At 56.6% G+C, this 17,774-nt stretch overlaps 2 protein-coding genes across 2 annotated transcripts in view; both read left to right on the forward strand.

The window, feature by feature from the left end:
* Nucleotides 1-8,674, forward strand: part of CDC14A (cell division cycle 14A) — an 86,313-nt gene extending 77,639 nt beyond the window's left edge. The window contains exon 16 of the mRNA XM_054711948.1: nt 8,594-8,674. Within this exon, the coding sequence (XP_054567923.1) occupies nt 8,594-8,659 (66 nt within the window). The 3' untranslated portion in view covers nt 8,660-8,674. The remainder of the gene's footprint in view (nt 1-8,593) is intronic.
* On the forward strand, nt 1,318-2,487 carry GPR88 (G protein-coupled receptor 88). The gene has a single exon (XM_054711952.1). It carries the CDS (start codon nt 1,318-1,320, stop codon nt 2,485-2,487), a length of 1,170 nt encoding a protein of 389 aa, XP_054567927.1.
* Nucleotides 8,675-17,774: the final 9,100 nt, after the last annotated feature.

Here is a 17,774-nt window from a genome sequence, read left to right on the forward strand (position 1 = left end):
ACCCTGTCATTTTCACCCTGTAACCTTTTCATGACTGAAACACAAGCCAAACCCTGAAAGGAGCGAAAGGAGCGTGGTGATGAGAAGAGAAAAAAAAAATCGAAATTCTGATTTAAACAGGGACGGGGGGGGGGGGGGGGGTCGTTTCTGGGGATAAAATAAATTTCCATTAGAATAGAAAGGAATTCGCCCTGGGGACTGGGAGTCACCCCAGCATGCATCAGTCTGATGGAAGGCACTGGGGCGGGGGAGTGGACTGAATTTTATTCTCGCACTGAAGGGATGGGAACAAAAGCGAAGGAGAACGAAGTGGGGTGAAGAGCGAGGTGATGGAGAGAACGGGAGAAGACAAGGCAGAGGAACTTGTTAATGACAGGACTTTCCAGGCAAGGTGTCTTCCTTTCTCAGTGAGACGCTGTTGAATAATTCATGCCGAGGAGGAGACTGCCTTCCCGGTGATGGATGGCTGAGCAGGAGAGCGCGTGAGTGGGCTCACCCCACCGGCCGCCCCTCTTGCTTCGGAGCGCAGGGCGGGTGCGCCTGTCTCCGGCGCGGCTCCCGCGGCTCCTGCTCGGCAGCCCGGCATCCTCGCCGCCTCCTGCCCGCCCGCCAGCCCAGCAGCCCACCGTCTGGGCCCGCAGCCCGCCTGCCTGTCCCCAGCCCGGCTGCCCGCGGAGGAGGCGGCTCCGGCAGCTGCTGGTTCTGCCCAGGACCATGTGCGTGGCTGCTGCTGGGGAGAAGCGGGCACTGGCTCCTGGCACTGGTCCCAGCTGAGTTTGTCCTGTGGGTCTGGGGACCACAGATGCTGCCACTGAGGAGGCATTTCTTGGCGTCTCTCCCTCTGCATCTGCCAGCTAGGGACGAGCCCACAGGTAAGGTACCCCAACTCCTTTCCCCCCGCATTTCTCCCAGCGGGGATACCCCCACTTTCTCCTGGAAACTAGGGGCTCCACCTGGCAGTACTTCTGTGTGTGTGTGTGTGTGTGTGTGTGAGCGTGTGCGTGTGCGTTTTGTGGGGAGAGGGAGGCTGTTCCGGACACAGCTGTGCGCCCGGCTTCCCCGGTGCCTGCTGCGCGCAGAGGCCTCTCCCCAGCCCAGGAGACATTGACATTCCCGAGGCAGGCACCTGTCAGCTGCCACCCCCGTCCTCCTGCGCGGCCTCCCCTCCCCCAGCCGCGCTCCTGCTCCAGCCCTTTGTGTCGGCGACGGAGCTGACGGGTGCCTTTGCCCTCCCAGCAGGCGGCGTCGGGATGGGCCGGGCGCGGGGCCCACGCTAGCCTAGCCCGGCCGGCGGCGAGGTGCGAAGCGCGCGCCAGGATGACCAACGCGTCCTCCGCGGCGCCGTCCTCGGCCGGGGGCTCGCTGCTGCTGCTCTGCGAGGACGAGGAGGCGTGGGCGGGCCGGCGCATCCCCGTGTCCCTGCTGTACTCGGGCCTGGCCCTCGGCGGCACGCTGGCCAACGGCATGGTCATCTACCTCGTGGCGTCCTTCCGCAAGCTGCAGACCACCAGCAACGCCTTCATCGTCAACGGCTGCGCCGCCGACCTCAGCGTGTGCGCGCTCTGGATGCCGCAGGAGGCGGTGCTGGGGCTGCTGCCCGCCGGCGCCGCGGGGCCGCCCGGGGGCTGGGACGGCGCGGGCGGCCGCTACCGGCTGCTGCGGGGCGCGCTGCTGGGCCTGGGCCTCACCGCGTCCCTGCTGTCCCACTGCCTCGTGGCCCTGAACCGCTACCTGCTCATCACGCGGGCGCCCGCCACCTACCAGGCGCTGTACCGGCGGCGCCACACGGCGGGCATGCTGGCGCTGTCCTGGGCGCTGGCGCTGGCGCTGGCGCTGCTGCTGCCGCCCTGGGCGCCGCGCCCCGGCCCCGGCCCCGGCCCCGGCCCCGCGGGCCCGCGCGTGCACTACCCCGCGCTGCTGGCGGCCGCGGCGCTGCTGGCGCAGACGGCGCTGCTGCTGCACTGCTACCTGGGCATCGTGCGCCGCGTGCGCGTCAGCGTCAAGCGGGTCAGCGTCCTCAACTTCCACCTGCTGCACCAGCTGCCCGGCTGCGCCGCCGCCGCCGCCGCCTTCCCCGCCGCCCCGCGCGCGCCCGGCCCCGGCGCCCCCGCGCGGCCCGCGCCCGCGCCGCCCCTGCCGCCCGCGCTGCAGCCCCGGCGCGCCCAGCGGCGGCTCAGCGGGCTGTCGGTGCTGCTGCTGTGCTGCGTCTTCCTGCTGGCCACGCAGCCGCTCGTGTGGGTCAGCCTGGCCCGCGGCCTCGCGCTGCCCGTGCCCTGGGGCGTGCAGGCGGCCAGCTGGCTCCTGTGCTGCGCGCTGTCCGCGCTCAACCCGCTGCTCTACACGTGGAGGAACGAGGAGTTCCGCCGCTCCGTGCGCTCCGTCCTGCCCGGCGTCGGGGACGCGGCCGCCGCCGCCGCCGCCGCCACCGCCATGCCCGCCGTGTCCCAGGCGCAGCTGGGCCCCGGCGCCGCCGCCCAGCCCTGGTGACCCGGCCGGGCCGAGGGAGGCGGAGAGCCCGGCGCCCGGCGTCCTGGGTGCCCGTCGCCTCGCGCCCTCGGGAAGGGTCCCCTGACCAAAGGCTCCTGCGCGAAGCCCAGGAAATTCTTGGTGCGAAGCTGTCCCCTTCCACCCCCAACCGGGGAAGGGCGAGATACGAGAACCCAGGTCTCTCCCCCTAAATGGGGTCCCCAAAGTCATGTGGGGCGGGCCCTGGTTTTCACCCCTGGTTTCTGTCGTTTAAGGAAATTCTAAGGTCAAATACCAGAGACTTCCAGGACTTGCGAAATGACCTCTAACCAGAGCCAGTTCACTGATTTCAACAGTTTTGGAGAAAGAGCTGGGGTAACGGAGGACCCTCCCCACGCTCACCGCGCTCTGACCCGCGGGACGCGCCCTGAGCCGCCGGCGGTCCCGGCGGCAGGAATGAGTGGGTGACAGGTGGTCGGAGCACCTTTGTGGGCGCACCGGGAGGAGCTGCAGGAAGACCTCAAGCCCTTTATTCTTAAAAGGGTTTTTATGAAGCAAAAGCATTCCTGAAGGAGATAGGATCTTAGCCAGTGAGAAAAAACAAAAACCAACCGCAGGTACACTATTTTATAGTCCTTTTTGCACTTCTCAGACTGAGACATGGCCTGGAGTGGCACAGTGAACGGTTCCCATTGTGCCGCTGGCCGCTCTGCGCCTGCCCTGGAGCCTGACACGTGGGAGGCGTACCTGCGTCAGGAGCCCGTGTCCGGGCCCTATAGCATGCACACTTGCAACCCTCTCATCCTGCAGTCCGCTCACTCGAGAGAGGGGTGTGATTTGCAGCCTTGAACTCTGTACTATAACGGTTGCTACGGAGAGCAAGTTCCTCTGTGTTTTTTTTTTTCTTTTTCTTTTTCTTTACCATTTAAATATCTCAGTGCACAGGCTGTGACTGAGCCCCAATGATACGGCGACTGCATAGCTACCGTCGGCCGCTGTTGCATGCTCCTCCACGCTAGAACTTGCGGGCGGGCGGTCTACTAAAGCCGTGGTCGGCAAACTGCGGCGCGCGAGCCATGTGCGGCTCTTTGGCCCCTTGAGTGTGGCTCTTCCACAAAATGCCACGGCCTGGGCGAGTCTATGTTGAAGAAGTGGCGTTAGAAGAAGTTTAAAAAATGTGGCTCTCAAAAGAAATTTCAATCGTTGTCCTGTTGATATTTGGCTCTGCTGACTAATGAGTTTGCCGACCACTGGACTAAAGCAATACCGCGAGGCAAGGACGCTGCACGTCTGCCCAGGCCAGGAGAGCGGCCTGTGGCTGCCCAGAGTCCTTCTCGCCTTGGCCCGACTGATGAGAGAGAGCCCAGTTGGGACTTTATCTTGCCAACGGAACCGCAGTCAAGATGGACCAGTAACGAGGCCTGCTTGTAGGGTCTCGGCAGGCCACCCGTGAGGAGGCAGCGCGTTTCTTAGGCAGTTCGTCTGTGTTAGCGGGACATGAACATCAATACCGTGTCTGTGACAGGAGGTGGAACAAACTCAGTTATGTGAGGGCAGTTTCAGAGGGACTCGCTCTGAAATGTATGATTTGAGGCTTGTCACGTTCACCTTCGTTGACACGCTGTACTTGGGGACATTGGGAAGGCACAATGGTGTGAAATCACTTTAGGTCACGAGATTGGGAGGAGACTGCCGATCGAGGCTGTCAGCAGTCTGACTGCTCACACATCCCCCATGGGGCCGAGCAGCCCCCACGAACGGGGTCACGTTTTGTCGCCCTCGGGACATTGTAAGCTGGGAGGGTGGGGACACGTGCCTTTGAATGACGGGAGTTGCAGGAGACTGGGATGTGTTTGTAGTAAAACCAAGCAAAACGAACATGTTCAACGCCAATAACAGGTCAGCAGTCGTTTTATTAATCTACCTGCCCCCTCCCCCCCACCTGTAGTGCATGCACCGTTTCTCTTATGAAGGTTGCATCTGTTCCCATTTTCCTCGATTCGAATGATTAAAGTGGAGACTACTGGTCCTCTGAGTTTCCTTCTGCCTCTGTCTCCTTGCACGCCCCCCCCGTCCCCGTAACAGGCGACACCGTGTCCCGGGCACCCGTGCTGGAGGCACGCTCTTGGTTCCGGCTGGATCTATCTTCAGTTTCCAAGCTGACCCCCACCTGAGAGAACAGCACGGGCCCCTGGGCCAGCACGGCGACGTGGGCGCAGGTTCCTGGCTGCGAGCAGGAGTCATTGGGGATGAGGTGGCAGCAACGACCGAGCTAAGGATTTTCCTCTGGGGGAGGGGGCTGGGGACCCTCTTCTAGATCTCCAGCAAAAAGGTCTTTCAATGAGGCCTTTCTCCTGGTTTCTCCCGGTGGATGCTGCAAACGAGATCTCCCGATGCTTCTACACAATATTTGCCGCACGTGTGAACTTAGCGCCTCACGCACCTCACATCCCTCCAAGTTTCCATCTCCTGCCGGCCCAGCGCCGGGCGGAAGACCCCCTTTAGGCTACACTTGGGGGTGATTAACTCCGAAGGACTGGTTCGCTTTTAACTTCCCAGCAGCCTGGTGTCTGCACCGCCTCTCCAGGGCGCTGGCTGGGATGCCCGCGTTACCGCCTCTGTGGATTGCGTTCGTGGAGACTGCTCTTATTCAGAGGAAAGCACCTATTACCCGCTCTGAGAGCAGACTCCTAATCGCTGCAGTGTCTACCTTGTTTTTTCTTGGGGGATGTGCCTGCTAAGACTTAGAGCTGCCCCTGCCCCTTGCTGAGGTCTAGGATGTAATGGGCGTTTTCCCCGACAACCTCCCTCCTCCCCCTCCAAAATGAAGTAAGTGCACAGACAAGAATTTGGGTTTGTAGAGAGGCGTCCACGTGTGGTTTTTGCTTCACACACTACGGGGAGAGTGCCAAGGTCAGGCAAGTGGCCCATGGCTCAGAAGGAGGAAGTGTTCTCTGACGGAGGCACTGTCTCTTCGGGAGGACCCAGGGGGAGGGGGGAGCTGGGAGGGCCCCCTTTAGCTCTGCGCACCAGCGGAGTGCTGTCGGCCATGTCCTCAGTGAACCCTTTCCACCTGTTTCATGCGCCTGGCGGCCTCCTGCCTCACCTGCAGCTGCTACTCCTCCTCCCAGGGACCCCGACAGGCTCGCCCGGCTCCCCAGCCCCAGGAGCTGCCTTGACGGGGGAATCAGGGACCTAACTGACACCAGGCACATTGGGAAGCACTGCAGATGTCTTGCTCTCAGACGCTGAGAAACCCTTATGGTTGGGGAGGCGAGCGGGGGGGGGGGGGGCTTCAGATGGAGGGCTTCGTCAGCAGGAACAGGGGGGCCCTTTCAGTACTTCAAGGGGCCTCACACGTGTGTGTGGACTCAGCGCCCAGGTCCCAGCTCTGCCACACCCAGCTCTCCCGCGGGCACCGTGCCCACCGCCCACATCCAGCAGGGCACCCAGGGCTCAGAGCGTGCCCGCAGGGGCCCGGAGCTGTCTGGGCAGGGAGTTCCCAGGTTCCGGGTGCCAGTACCTGCTGATGGGGCCCGGGCCCCAGCCTGGCACATTTCCTGGGCCTCCTCGCCCCCTGGGGAGGAGCGTGGCCAGGGGAGGTGGGGGCAGGCCCTTCAAAGCGTGAGACCCGAGTGGGACCCAGTTTCCCGAGTCTGAGGGCGTATTGGGCTCCCGGAGGACCTTCCCGGGAATCCTCTCCTAGCGGCTCCCACCTGCAGGGACGCCTTAGGCAGGTGCACCCGTGGGTTCATCACGGCCTTCCCCGCAGGTGAGAGGGTGCGGGGGCGGCAGAGTGGGTCTGACGTGGGCGGGATGGGGGAACACGGGTCACAGCGCAGCTTTCTCCGCTTGTGAAATTTCTCATAATGAAAAGTTTTAAAGAGCGAAGCCAAAACCCAGGGAAAAAAAGAAGAGAAAAAGTAAAGAAAGAAAAGGAGGCCGCATGCCTGAGGTCAGGGCAATGAGGTTAGGCGCTGGAGCAACGCTTCTGTCCGACCCTGAGCGTAAGAGGGGAACGGCTGGGCCGGGGGAGGAAATCAGATTTAAAAACAAGTTTTTGATTTCAGAGAGGACGGGAAAGGGAGAGAGAGAAACCTCAGTGATGAGAGAGAATCGTGGATTGGCTGCCTCCTGCACGCCCCTTACTGGGGATCGAGCCTGCAACCCAGGCGGGCCAGCGGGGCTCTGGCTGGGCTCAGCGGCACCCACTTTCGGTCTGCAGGCCGCTCGTGCCCGGCCCCACACACCTGCCAGGCATTGACCGGCTGCGGGCTGGGCCAGCAGGTGGCCGGGCGTACTCTCGGGGTGTTGGCCCCAGGGTCGAGCTTTGAGGCACCCCAGCATCTGCGGGTGCTGCATGAACCACAGTTTCTGGGAGGGCCGCTAGCTCCTCCTCGTAGGACACCCTCGTTTTAGCCATGTTGTAAAAACAGCGGCTGTAACTGCCACGGCGGTTTCTCCTGAACCAGGGTGTGGGGCATCCTGTCCCTGGTCAGGCTCAGTCACATTCCCACCGTGTTCTCTCTGGACCCAGTTCCCCACCCAGGCGGCCCGCGGTTCGTTACAGAAACAGCACCCCCAGGCCCTCTGAACCCCGAGCGGGGTGGAGAGGGAAGGAGAAACGCTTTGTCTCAGAGAGCCCCCCGCCCCGCTTCAGCCCTCACAGAAGAAGTGAGTCTTTCTTTTGGGAAGACAGTGAGACTAGAGGACTCCTCTGCAGAGGTGAGAACCTGGGCGCAGAGAGGAGGGCGATGTGCTGCAGCTAAAAGCAGACCTCCCCCCCACCCCCCCAGCATTGGCGTCAGGTGGGCTGCCGCCAGGCCAGAGGCACCTGGGAGCCTGCAGCCAGGCCTCGCTCCTTGGCGGGGGGACGCTCCCACTGAGACAAGGGAGGCGTCACTGTTACATTGGGGGTTGCAGCCATTTCCCCCAAGTCATTACAGAGACAGCCCCGAGGCCCTCTGCACCCCGAGGGCGGCGGGGGGGGGGAGGGAAGGAGGAACGCTTTGTTTCGGAGACCCCCTTCCCTCCCCACAGAAGCCAGCCTTTCTTCCTCGGAAAGCCGAGACCCGAGGACGCACAGGGGGAGGCTGAGCGCAGAGGGAGGAGGCCTGGGCCAAGAGGAGAGCACAGAAGGAGCGACAGGAGAGACACGAGCAGCTTTCATGCCGGCTGGGCCAGTGGCGAGCGCCAGCGTGAGCATCCCGAGCGGAGAGCGGGGTGCTGGGTACAGGAAAGTGGGAGCGCACGCGAGTGACAGAGGCAGGCGGGACGGGCTGGTCAGCGCCCCTTATATACCCGCTCAGACGGATCCGGCCAATCAGCGGCGCCCGGGCCACATTAACATAAGCAGGTTCAGGAGGGTGCGCCTGCGCAGCACGCACAGCGCTTGCGCATGCGTAGGGCAAAGGGGCCTTTAACACTGCAGTGTCCTCGCCTGCACGTGTGGCGAGTGGTATTCTGCTCAGGACCCCCACAGGGATCAGGACAGGTCTTTCTTTCTTTTCTTTTTTTAAAATATATTTTATTGATTTTTTACAGAGAGGAAGGGAGAGGGATAGAGAGTCAGAAGCATCGATCAGCTGCCTCCTGCACACCCCCTACTGGGGATGTGCCCACAACCAAGGTACATGCCCTTGACCGGAATCGAACCTGGGACCCTTCAGTCCGCAGGCTGACGCTCTATCCACTGAGCCAAACCGGTCAGGGCCGGAAAGGTCTTTCTAAGGAAGTGACGTCAGAGACCTGTCCAGAGGTGACAGGCGACGCGGACAGGGAGCTGGATGGAGGGGAGGGAAATGGTCCCGGGTGCCGTCCAGGCAACAGGACCTGCAAAGCCCGGGGTGAGGGTCGTGCTCCCACATCTCCCTGGACTTCCATCCGAGACCGAGACCGAGGCCCAGGAGACCCCAGCGTGTGTTCCTGGGAGAGACGACTTTTCCCCGTGACATCTGCCCGGGACAAGCCGTGTCAGCAGCAAGCGGCCTGGCCCCTCTCTCAAATCGCTATTTGCCCCGAGAAACGGGACTTTAAAGAGATGAAGTACAGAGCTGACATTTCAAATCGAGTTTCCAATTTCAATAAACACGTCACGTTTCCACAGTCCTTTGGTTTTTATCCTCAGGTCCGTGTTGGGCAGGACTGCTCCCCGCGCCTGCACTGCACCCCGGTTGCAGCGGCCACGTCCTGAAGCCGGTCATCACGGAGAACATGAAACCTCCAGGAGCTCCGGGATATTCTGATGGATTCAGAGAAATTCCCTCGGCCACTGAACTCCATGGCTGCCCCCGAGTCTCTTGACAGCCCGTCAGGGATCCATTATCCATCAGTTAAACGACACTCTGCCCGAGCCGGCATGGGGTGGCTTCCGTTTGCAGTTACAAACCTCGTCTGGACACCACACAGGGAAGTGGGGTGGCCAGCCCTGGGCTCGCTCGGCGTGGTTTCTCTCTCTTGAGTGCACCACGCTGGGGCCAGCTTTCTAGTTTGGACTTTTCCTGTGGCAGAATTTCTGGTCCCTAAAACCTGCGTATTGGTCCAGGGGTTAAATTCAGAGGTGACTTGTCCCCTTTTCAAATAGGTTATCTTCCTAAACACATGGTTGAGATTTTGGGCAGATTTCCCCTTGGACTGGGACCCAGGGTGCGAAGTACTGGTCTAGAAGAACATCACTATTTGTTTGAGATTCAAATATGCAGGTAAAACTGGGGGAGTAGAAGGATGTGGGTGATCTTGATGCGGCTGAAAGGTAGAATCAAATGGGAAAGTGAAGCGGAACCCGCAAAAAATAAAATAAAATAAAGATAGCTCGCCCGCATCCTCACGCCACCCCTTCCTGGGCCCCAGCTCCTGGCTGCCTCACGCCACGTGAGCCGTGTTGCCTCTGGTTAGCAGGAGAAAAAAGATGCTAAAGACCAGTGGGACCTCATTAAGGTTCTCCCTCTTGAGTAAATCAGGGACTTGAAATGCAGATCCTTGGGAGAGATTCCTGTGCAGAGAGACGGGGGAGGGCTGCCTGACTCTGGTTCTGGGCCCTGGCCTGCCGGAGGGGGAGGGTGTGAGGCTGTGCCGCTTTTGTTTGGCTGGAGAAGCCCAGGGGACTGCGGTGGAAAACAGACTGTTCCCGACTCCAGAGCGAGACTGCTGAGCGCAGAGTTTGGCCTTTAAAACAACATCTCTCCGGACAAGCCTCTCTCCAGTGGGTGAAGGGCCACGCACGTTGGAATGAGACTAAAGGTGGCCACGGGGTTTGGAACTTTAGCCAGTAGAGAGGGGCTCACGGGTTCCAGGGAGTTGCTTTTCTTAAAAGAAAATGTTTTTTTAAAATTGATTTTAGAGAGGAAGGGAGAAGGAAAGAGAGAGAAACGATGAGAAAGAATTATTGATCGGCTGCCTCCTGCACGCCCACAACTCAGGCATGTGCCCTGGCCGGGAATCGAACAGTGACTTCTTGGTTCATAGGTCGATGCTCAATCTCTGAGCCACACCCCCTGGGCCAGGGAGGTGCTTTTACAGTTTTTTAAATTTTTTTTTAGAAGAAAAATGGGCATTTTATAAGTTGACCAAATTGTTAGTGGATTTTCAGTTGTTTTTGTCACATGTGGATGGTGACCGGCAAAATAGAGAAGTGATCAAAAGTAATGATTGCTGGGGGCTCCGGACATAACCCATCGTCTCCCCGTAATTCCACATAGAAATGTATCCATTAGGGTCAGTGAAATGTTATAATCTGGGGAGTCCTGGGCGAGTTATAGCATTTCTGAGTCCGTGACCTCTCTGTAAATTGGGACTGAAGGAGGTTGGTGTGAGAAACCATAAGGTCGGGAAGTGAGAACCCTAGCACAGGGGAGCGTCCAGAGGAGTCGAGAAGACCAGGAGGACCCGATGGGCCTTCTGTAGGTGGGGAAATACTCACACTCTGGAATGTGTAGGACAAGGAAGGTCATTTGTGGTCAAGTGTCATTTGAGCACAGCGTAGGGGGCAGAGAGGAACCCACATTTACAGAGCTCACCAAGTGCTGTCAGGGTGGCATGAACCCGTACGTGTCACCTCTGTCACCCTCACAGCAGTGCCGTGTGGTCCCTATTTGTGGGTCCAGTTCACAGGTTGGGAAGCTGAGCTCTGAGAAGTCCAGGAACTTGGACCTGAGATCAAGCAGTCAGTCAGTGGTGGGGGCGGGAGGCTAACCCAGTTTGATGGGACATTCCTGCTCGTTTCTCTACCCCATGTTGCTGATTCAGAGTGTCAGGGACAAGGGATAATCCCAGACGGTGCCCCCGTTTTTCTAGCGGGAGGCGGTGGAGATGGCGGAGGGCTAGCGCTCCTGCCGGTGGGAGAAGAACAGGGAGAAAGTCGGGGGCGGGACACACGTTCTCAGTCTGGTTGCGGAGTCTTACCAAGGCGCCGCTCCCATGGGGCAGACGGGACCGACAGCTGCTGTGGACCACCGTCCGGGCACTCTAGAGCAATCGAGGGCTGACGCAGGAAATGCCACCGATGCATTTCAACAAGGAGAGCCCTTCTGCCTGGCACAGCGCCTGAAACGCAATCCCAGACCTGGCTCTGGACTGTCCCGGGTCCCTGCCACCCCCCCAACCCCCGGCAATCCTTTGGCCTCCACATGAAAAGGGGGTTTTTGTGGTTGTTGGTTTGGTTGGTTTTTAAGCAACTTTGTTGAATTTTCTCCTTCTTGTTGCTGTTTAGCCTCCAGGGACAGAGTCTCTCTGGACCATTTGGCCGCTCTCCAGGAATGCTAACCTTCTCCGAAGGGGGTTGATCTGAAGAGGGGAAATGCTTGCTTTTCAAAAACACCTCCTTAGGGAGACCATCGCTGCCTCCTTTTTTGCACAGTCAGGGAAATTTCATCCTCAGATAAGCGATTTGAGAATCGCTGGCTGGGACTTCCGATTAGACGCCACAAGGACACGTGTGGAGAACATAGTCACCCCGTTACCCAGGGGCCAAGGTCTCTTTGTTTGTGCCTCTGTAGCTTTTCCTGCGTTCCTAACCCTGTCCTAGGCTCATGCCCTGCTCTGAGTCTGGAAGGAATCACATTCCCTAGAGCCGTGGTCGGCAAACTGCGCTCGCGAGCCACATGCGGCTCTTTGGCCCCTTGAGTGTGGCTCTTCCAAAAATACCAAGGCCTGGGCGAGTCTATTTTGAAGAAGTGGCGTTAGAAGAAGTTTAAGTTTAAGAAATTTGGCTCTCCAAAGAAATGTCAATCGTTGTCCTATTGATGTTTGGCTCTGCTGACTGATGAGTTTGCCGACCACTGGCCTAGAGGCACACCTGGCTTGACCTATTGGGAATCAGCATATGGTGTGCCTTTTGCCTGCATTCATTAACCTGTTAGTTTGTTCGCTGTGCATTCTTCTGAGTAGACTTTCCTATGGTGAAGGGACATCTGTTACGTAACATCGTTATTTTTCTAACCACAAGCTGTGGGGAGGATGCTGACTTCCTTTGTTTTGCTCCTCGGAACATGCTGATGTGGAAGCAGGGTTTTTAAAGAATTAAGTACTTTGATGAATGGTGTTTCTACCCCCCATCAGGTCATTGGAACTCATTTACTGTGGAAACATTTGACATTAAAGATGGATGATTTATCAGTTTTTCTCTCCCCTGAGAATCTGTGAAAGACCAACAAAGAATTAAGAGTCTATAAAGAATGGGCAACCAATGGGTTCCACTCAAGCATGCCAACTAGAATCCACGTTCACCAGCACCCAACCAGGAGGGGGGCCTCTCTCTGACAAATGGAACCTCTTCAGGGTTGTGGGTGGGTCTAGTGGTGTGGTTTGGTCTAGTGCAGTGATGGCGAACCTCTGACATGCGTGTCAGTGCCATTTCTTATGACACGCGGCCGCTGAGGCGGCCGCATGCCGAGGATGAAACATTTATGTTATTTAAACTATAAATATCGCGAAATAATGTTTTTTCCTCAAAGTGACACACTACCCGAGTTATGCTCAGTTTTTTGGCGAGGTTTGACATACCAAGCTCAAAAGGTTGCCCATCACTGGTCTAGTGGGATGTGGGTTGGTCTAGCTTGGCTGTGGGTTGGTCAAGTTGGGTGTGGGTTGGTCTAGTTGGGTGTGGGTTGGTCTAGTTGGATGTGGGTTGGTCTAGTTGGGTGTGGGTTGGTCTAGTTGGGTGTGGGTTGGTCTAGTTGGATGTGGGTTGGTCTAGTTGGGTGTGGGTTGGTCTGAAGATGCTAGTCACGGGCAAGTCTATCTCATTCACCACATCTCCATTAGTCAAATAGCATCATGTGGCAGTGATTTTCAACCTTTGTCATCGCATGGCACATATAAACTAATTACTAAACTTCTGCAGTACACCAAAAAATATATTTTTTGCTGATCTAACAAAAAAAAATAGGTACAATTTTGATTTACTCATACCGGACAGCTATTGTTGGCTATTGTCATTTTTTACTTGACATTATAAAGGAGAAGAGGTCAGTGCCCTGACTAAATAGTCAAGTATTGCATGTTCTAAAAATTCTTGCGGTGCACCAGCATGCCAGGGCACATCGGTGAAAATTGCTGTCATGTGGTGTTTATATGAGCATAAGAGTTTTGTCCCTAATTATGTCTCTAATACATCCTCAGGGAGGATGGTGATGTAACAGCTGTAAAGAGAGTGTGTCAAAATTCCATTATCGATGATGTATCACATATAAAGAGACCATGTGCGTATACCCTGAGGGGATGTGAGGGAGATTCATATGCATTTATGAAATCAAGTGTCAGCCAGAACACCAGCTTGCACAGAAGTGACTCAGTGCAGCGAGCCGGCCCTGGGCAAATGTGTGAGATAAGTTGCTGCTTGGTGTCTCCCAGCATGTCCGCCTTTCCTCCCCTCCACTCTGATATCCCTCTCTTCCCTCACTACCCCACACTCCTCTCCTCTCTCTCTCTCTCTCTCTCTCTCTCTCTCTCTCTCTCTCTCTCTCTCTCTCTCTCTCTCTCTCCTCTTCCTTACAAATCTCCAGGATCCACAAATGATCCAAAGCTTATTCCCTCCAGGGGGTAAAAATGACTTAATTTGCTATTTCACTCATGGGACTTTGGATGTAATTAAACAAAGGAATGAAGACTTAAGTGCAGACTTTCATCCATCCCGGGGCTGGGTCGGGGGGGTGGGGGTGGGGGGTGTCTGTGAGGGCTGAGAGCTTCCTGGAGGCCTAGAATCCAGTGGCCGAGCCCCGGCTGTTGGATGTCTCAGCAGCATCGGGCACAGTGACAACTTTCTTCATAAAACCCTCCCTGGCTTGAAGGTCCTGCCTCATGCTTATGGCGTCCCCGTCTCACTGTCCAGAGCACCTCAGATTGCCTGATGGGTTCACCTCTCATCAGCCTCCCCTCAGAGATCATGGGTCTCAGACCTCTTCTTTCTTTCTCTGTACTCTCCCCCTAGGGCAGTGATTTTCTTTCTTTCTTTTTTTTTTCCCCCAAGAAAAACAATTTTAAATAATGTTACATGCAATAAACATTAATATTTCAAGAAATATTATTTTAATATAATAATATTACCAAAACTGTACTAACATAGTATAATATCACAAAAGCTATAGGAAATATTAAAATCTGAAAATAACAGGCTTACTTCTATTCTAAAATATTTTCTTTCTCTAGGGCAGTGATTTTCAACCTGTGCCACAAGAGTTTTTAAAACATGCACTACCTGACTATTTAGTCAGGGGCACCAACCTCTTCTTTCTTAGATTGTCAAATAAAAAAATGACAACGGCCAACACAACAATAGCTGTCCAGTGGGAATGCCCTGTCTTGAACCATAATCTGCAGGTCATATAAGAGTTGCATCTTATTGGTCACATTGCATATTAAGGTTGCATCTGATTGGTTAATTCTTGGTACCAGAAATCCCGATATACAAATATAGGCATCTGATTTTTTTAAAAAAGTCATGTTGGAGCAAAACGGGTAGGTAATCACTATTATTATTTTTGTAAACCAATAAAAATTATACCTATTGTTTTTGTCAGATCGGCAAAAAATATGACCTTTTTGGTGTGCCGCAGACTTTTAGTAATGAGTTTACTGTGCCATGAGCTGAAAAAGGTAGAAAATCGCTGCCGTACGGCATCCCCTTTCCTGGCCTTACACCCCGTGTTTGTGGCGGCTCGTCAGCGGCCTCCTCCTCTTCTTCCAGGGGCCTTAAGCTCTCCAGATTGCACATGGAATCATTCCACATACGGATTAGTTTGGATATTAAACGCTTTATGAGATACTTGGTTTGCAAATATGTTTTTCATTTCACAGGCTGCCTCTTAATTTTGTTGACTGTTTTCTTTGCTGTGCAGGAGCTGTTCAGTTTAACGCAATCCCGCTGGTTTTTTGTTCTTTTTGTTGCCTGAGCTTTTGGTTTCAAGTCCAGAACATCATTGCCAAGATCAACGTCAAGGAGTTTTCGGCAAGGAGTTTTACGGTTTCAGGCCTTCTGTTGTCATCTTTAATCCATTTTGAGTTTGTCTGTGTGGCCGGGGGTGGCGTGGGGCTGGGCTGGGGGTGCTGAGCCCAGACTGCGCAGGATCCTACCCAACTGCCGGTCCACCTCTGACGCGCACGCTCTTCGCACGGACAGGAAGGGAGATGCTGGCTTCTTCGTCTGTCTCTGTCTCATCAGCCCAGCAGGGTGTTGGGCCGGTCTGGTTACTTGGGGCGTGGAGAACATCCAGGGAGGGCGGTGTCCCCCAGGAGGGCAGCTAGGTGGCACTCCTGTCCTGTCCACTGCCCGGCCACTGCCCCCAGCCCAGGGCACCCCTGCTTTAAAGCGCACTTGGATGCGCACAAACGATTCGGCTTACTCCTCGGTTTCCAGGCCAGACACACACGAAGGCCAGGCCGGGATTCTTCGCCTTTCTCAGCAGCTTTCCTGGAAAGCACACTGCATTCTACCGGGTGGGGCAAAGAAGGTGTCTTGTGTTATTCTAAAAAAGTGCAGAGCTGTGCATTTTATGGAAGCCGAAGGACAGGCGTCCTCCCTCCCCAGCAGGCCAGAGGTCGGCCACCCTGGGAGCAGCTGCCACTGGGACGCACTGCCCTCTGGATCCGGATCCGCGCCAGTGAGTCGGGGGATGGCTCCAATGTCAACAGTGTCCACGAGCAGCGGGCGGAGCCGGCCCTCAGGGAGAGGGTTTGACAGTTTCCTCGTGCGGCGTGACCTTGGTTTCCCCTTTGACGGCCGGGGACATTATGTTCCCTTCCAGTCTGGCAGACGTGCGCCCGGCCGGGCGGGCGGTCAGCGTGGGGAGGTGCTGTGCCCTTGGAGGCCTGTTTTTGTACTTGGCTCCCACGTGAAGGCCGCGGGCTGGAGCCCCGCGGGAAGTGCTCAGCTCCTGCAGGGCGTCCCGGGCCCCGTGTCCTGAGGGAGCCCGGAAGCCCAGGGACTTGCCCAGCTTCACTCCCCTCAGCTCTGGGACCCCGGGAAAGTCAGTCCCTCCCTCTCCTGGGCCTCAGTTTCCTCGATTGTAAATCAGGACGGTTAGATTAAATAGCAGGACAACACGAGCATTAAAAACAACAGCGGACATGTATTGCCGAGAGCCTTGGATGGGTTTGTCAGTTAGTCCTCAGGACAGCTGGGAGGCAGGGGCGGTTATCACCCCATTTCACAGAGCGGCCAACTGAGCCCGGAAGGACTCGCTCACCCCCTTGTTTACAGCACGTGGCCAGGGAGGGCTGGGGACAGCGTGCCGGCAGGGCGCCCGGCTCTGCTTTCTCGCCAAGTGCCAACCCAAGACATGCAGCATCCGCAACGCCTGCGCGTTCTTGGGCCTGGGATCGGCGTTTCCGCCAGCGCTCTGGGTGCGTGCCCTGCACACGGCGCCTGCGCTCGGTCCCTGCGTGTGGTTTCTGCACTCAGGGGGGGCTTTCGGTGTCCGGGACACTGTGCAGCTGGCCGGGTGGTTATGTGCATGCGCACATCCCTCCTGCAGCTGGCGGCTGACCCCGAGGGCTGACCCCGACGGTGGGAGGGCCTGTGGCGGGACAAGAAGCAGCCGGGGGCGCACGGAGAGCGCATTCCTCTGTGTGATCACCCCACTCCCGCGGCTCACACACCACCCCAGGCAGAGCAGGGGCCAGTCCTGCCGCCACAGACACTTCTGTCTCAGAATCCAAAAAATGCGTGAACTGCAGGACCTTCGTTGGACCGGGGCTCACGCCTGTGAGATGCATCGCTTCCCTCGTTCCTGCCGCGAGGCCTCGGACAGGCCTTATCTGCCCGGATTATGAGGTTTTTGTTTGTGAGTTAACGAGAGAGACGGCACACTACCCCTTCTCTGGGAAAAACTCAGGTTCTGTTTGTGACCGCTGATGCCAACAGAGGCCATAAAAACAACTCCGCCCACATCCCGATGGTCATGTCAACTTTATGGGCCTCGAGAAATTCTTCTCGGGGAGAAAGCGAATGCGAGTTTTGGGGTTTTTCTCTGTGGCCTCCAATGGGCCCGGTCCCCACCGCTGCCACAGGCCCGACACAGTCTCCAGTCTGAACCCCTTCCACCCGCTTGCAGACAGAGGCCAAGATGTGATGTGAGGGTTGCCCTTGTGGGGAGTTGGGAGAAATGTGACCGAGAGAGAGAAAGGAAATGCCAGCAGGAAAGAGGAAAAGTATGTTCACGTATATAGTTTTTTTTTAAAGCCTTTAAAAAGCACAATTAGAAAAACCCGGAAAGCGTTAATAAAGTACAAGAGGAAACTGACATCCATCCGCGTTCGCACTGTCAGCATTTTAGCGTGGACCCCGCTTAGTGCTAACCACTGTCAGCGTTGTAATTGTAGCTTTCTGATATTTTTTTTTGTTTTGCAAATAAGACATTTATACTGTAGATCTGTATTTTACCAAAAAACCAGATTGTCCCTGGCGCACTGTTTGCCAAGGCAGCAGGCTGTGGTTCTAGCTCCCTGTCAGGACAGGGAGACGCAGAGAACACTCGAGGGCAGTGGTTGCCGACCGGTGGTCCGCGGAACACTGGCGGCCCGTGAGGTCCGAAAGGTTGGCGACCGCCGCTCTAGGGCGTCTCTCCTGCGGCAAGCACTGGTAGCCGTCGCTCACGTAGTTTGGGGGTCGTGGGCCCCCACGTCCTGTGCCTGAGACCGTCCAGGGCCACCTGTCCAGGACCCGGGGAAATTATTGGGTGGACACAGTATTCCTTTTATAGTTGGTCACTTCATCGCTGTAGCTCTTCTTTTTTGTTAATCCTCACCTGAGGATATTTTCCCCCATTGATTTAGAGAGAGAGAGAGAGAGAGAGAGAGAGAGAGAGAGAGAGAGA

The sequence above is a fragment of the Eptesicus fuscus genome, chromosome 22 (assembly GCF_027574615.1).
Source record: "Eptesicus fuscus isolate TK198812 chromosome 22, DD_ASM_mEF_20220401, whole genome shotgun sequence".
Lineage (NCBI taxonomy): Eukaryota > Metazoa > Chordata > Mammalia > Chiroptera > Vespertilionidae > Eptesicus > Eptesicus fuscus.

Bases quoted from the DNA above. Each gene is read 5' to 3' on its own strand.
- GPR88 (XM_054711952.1), top strand. From the start codon at position 1,318: ATGACCAACGCGTCCTCCGCGGCGCCGTCCTCGGCCGGGGGCTCGCTG.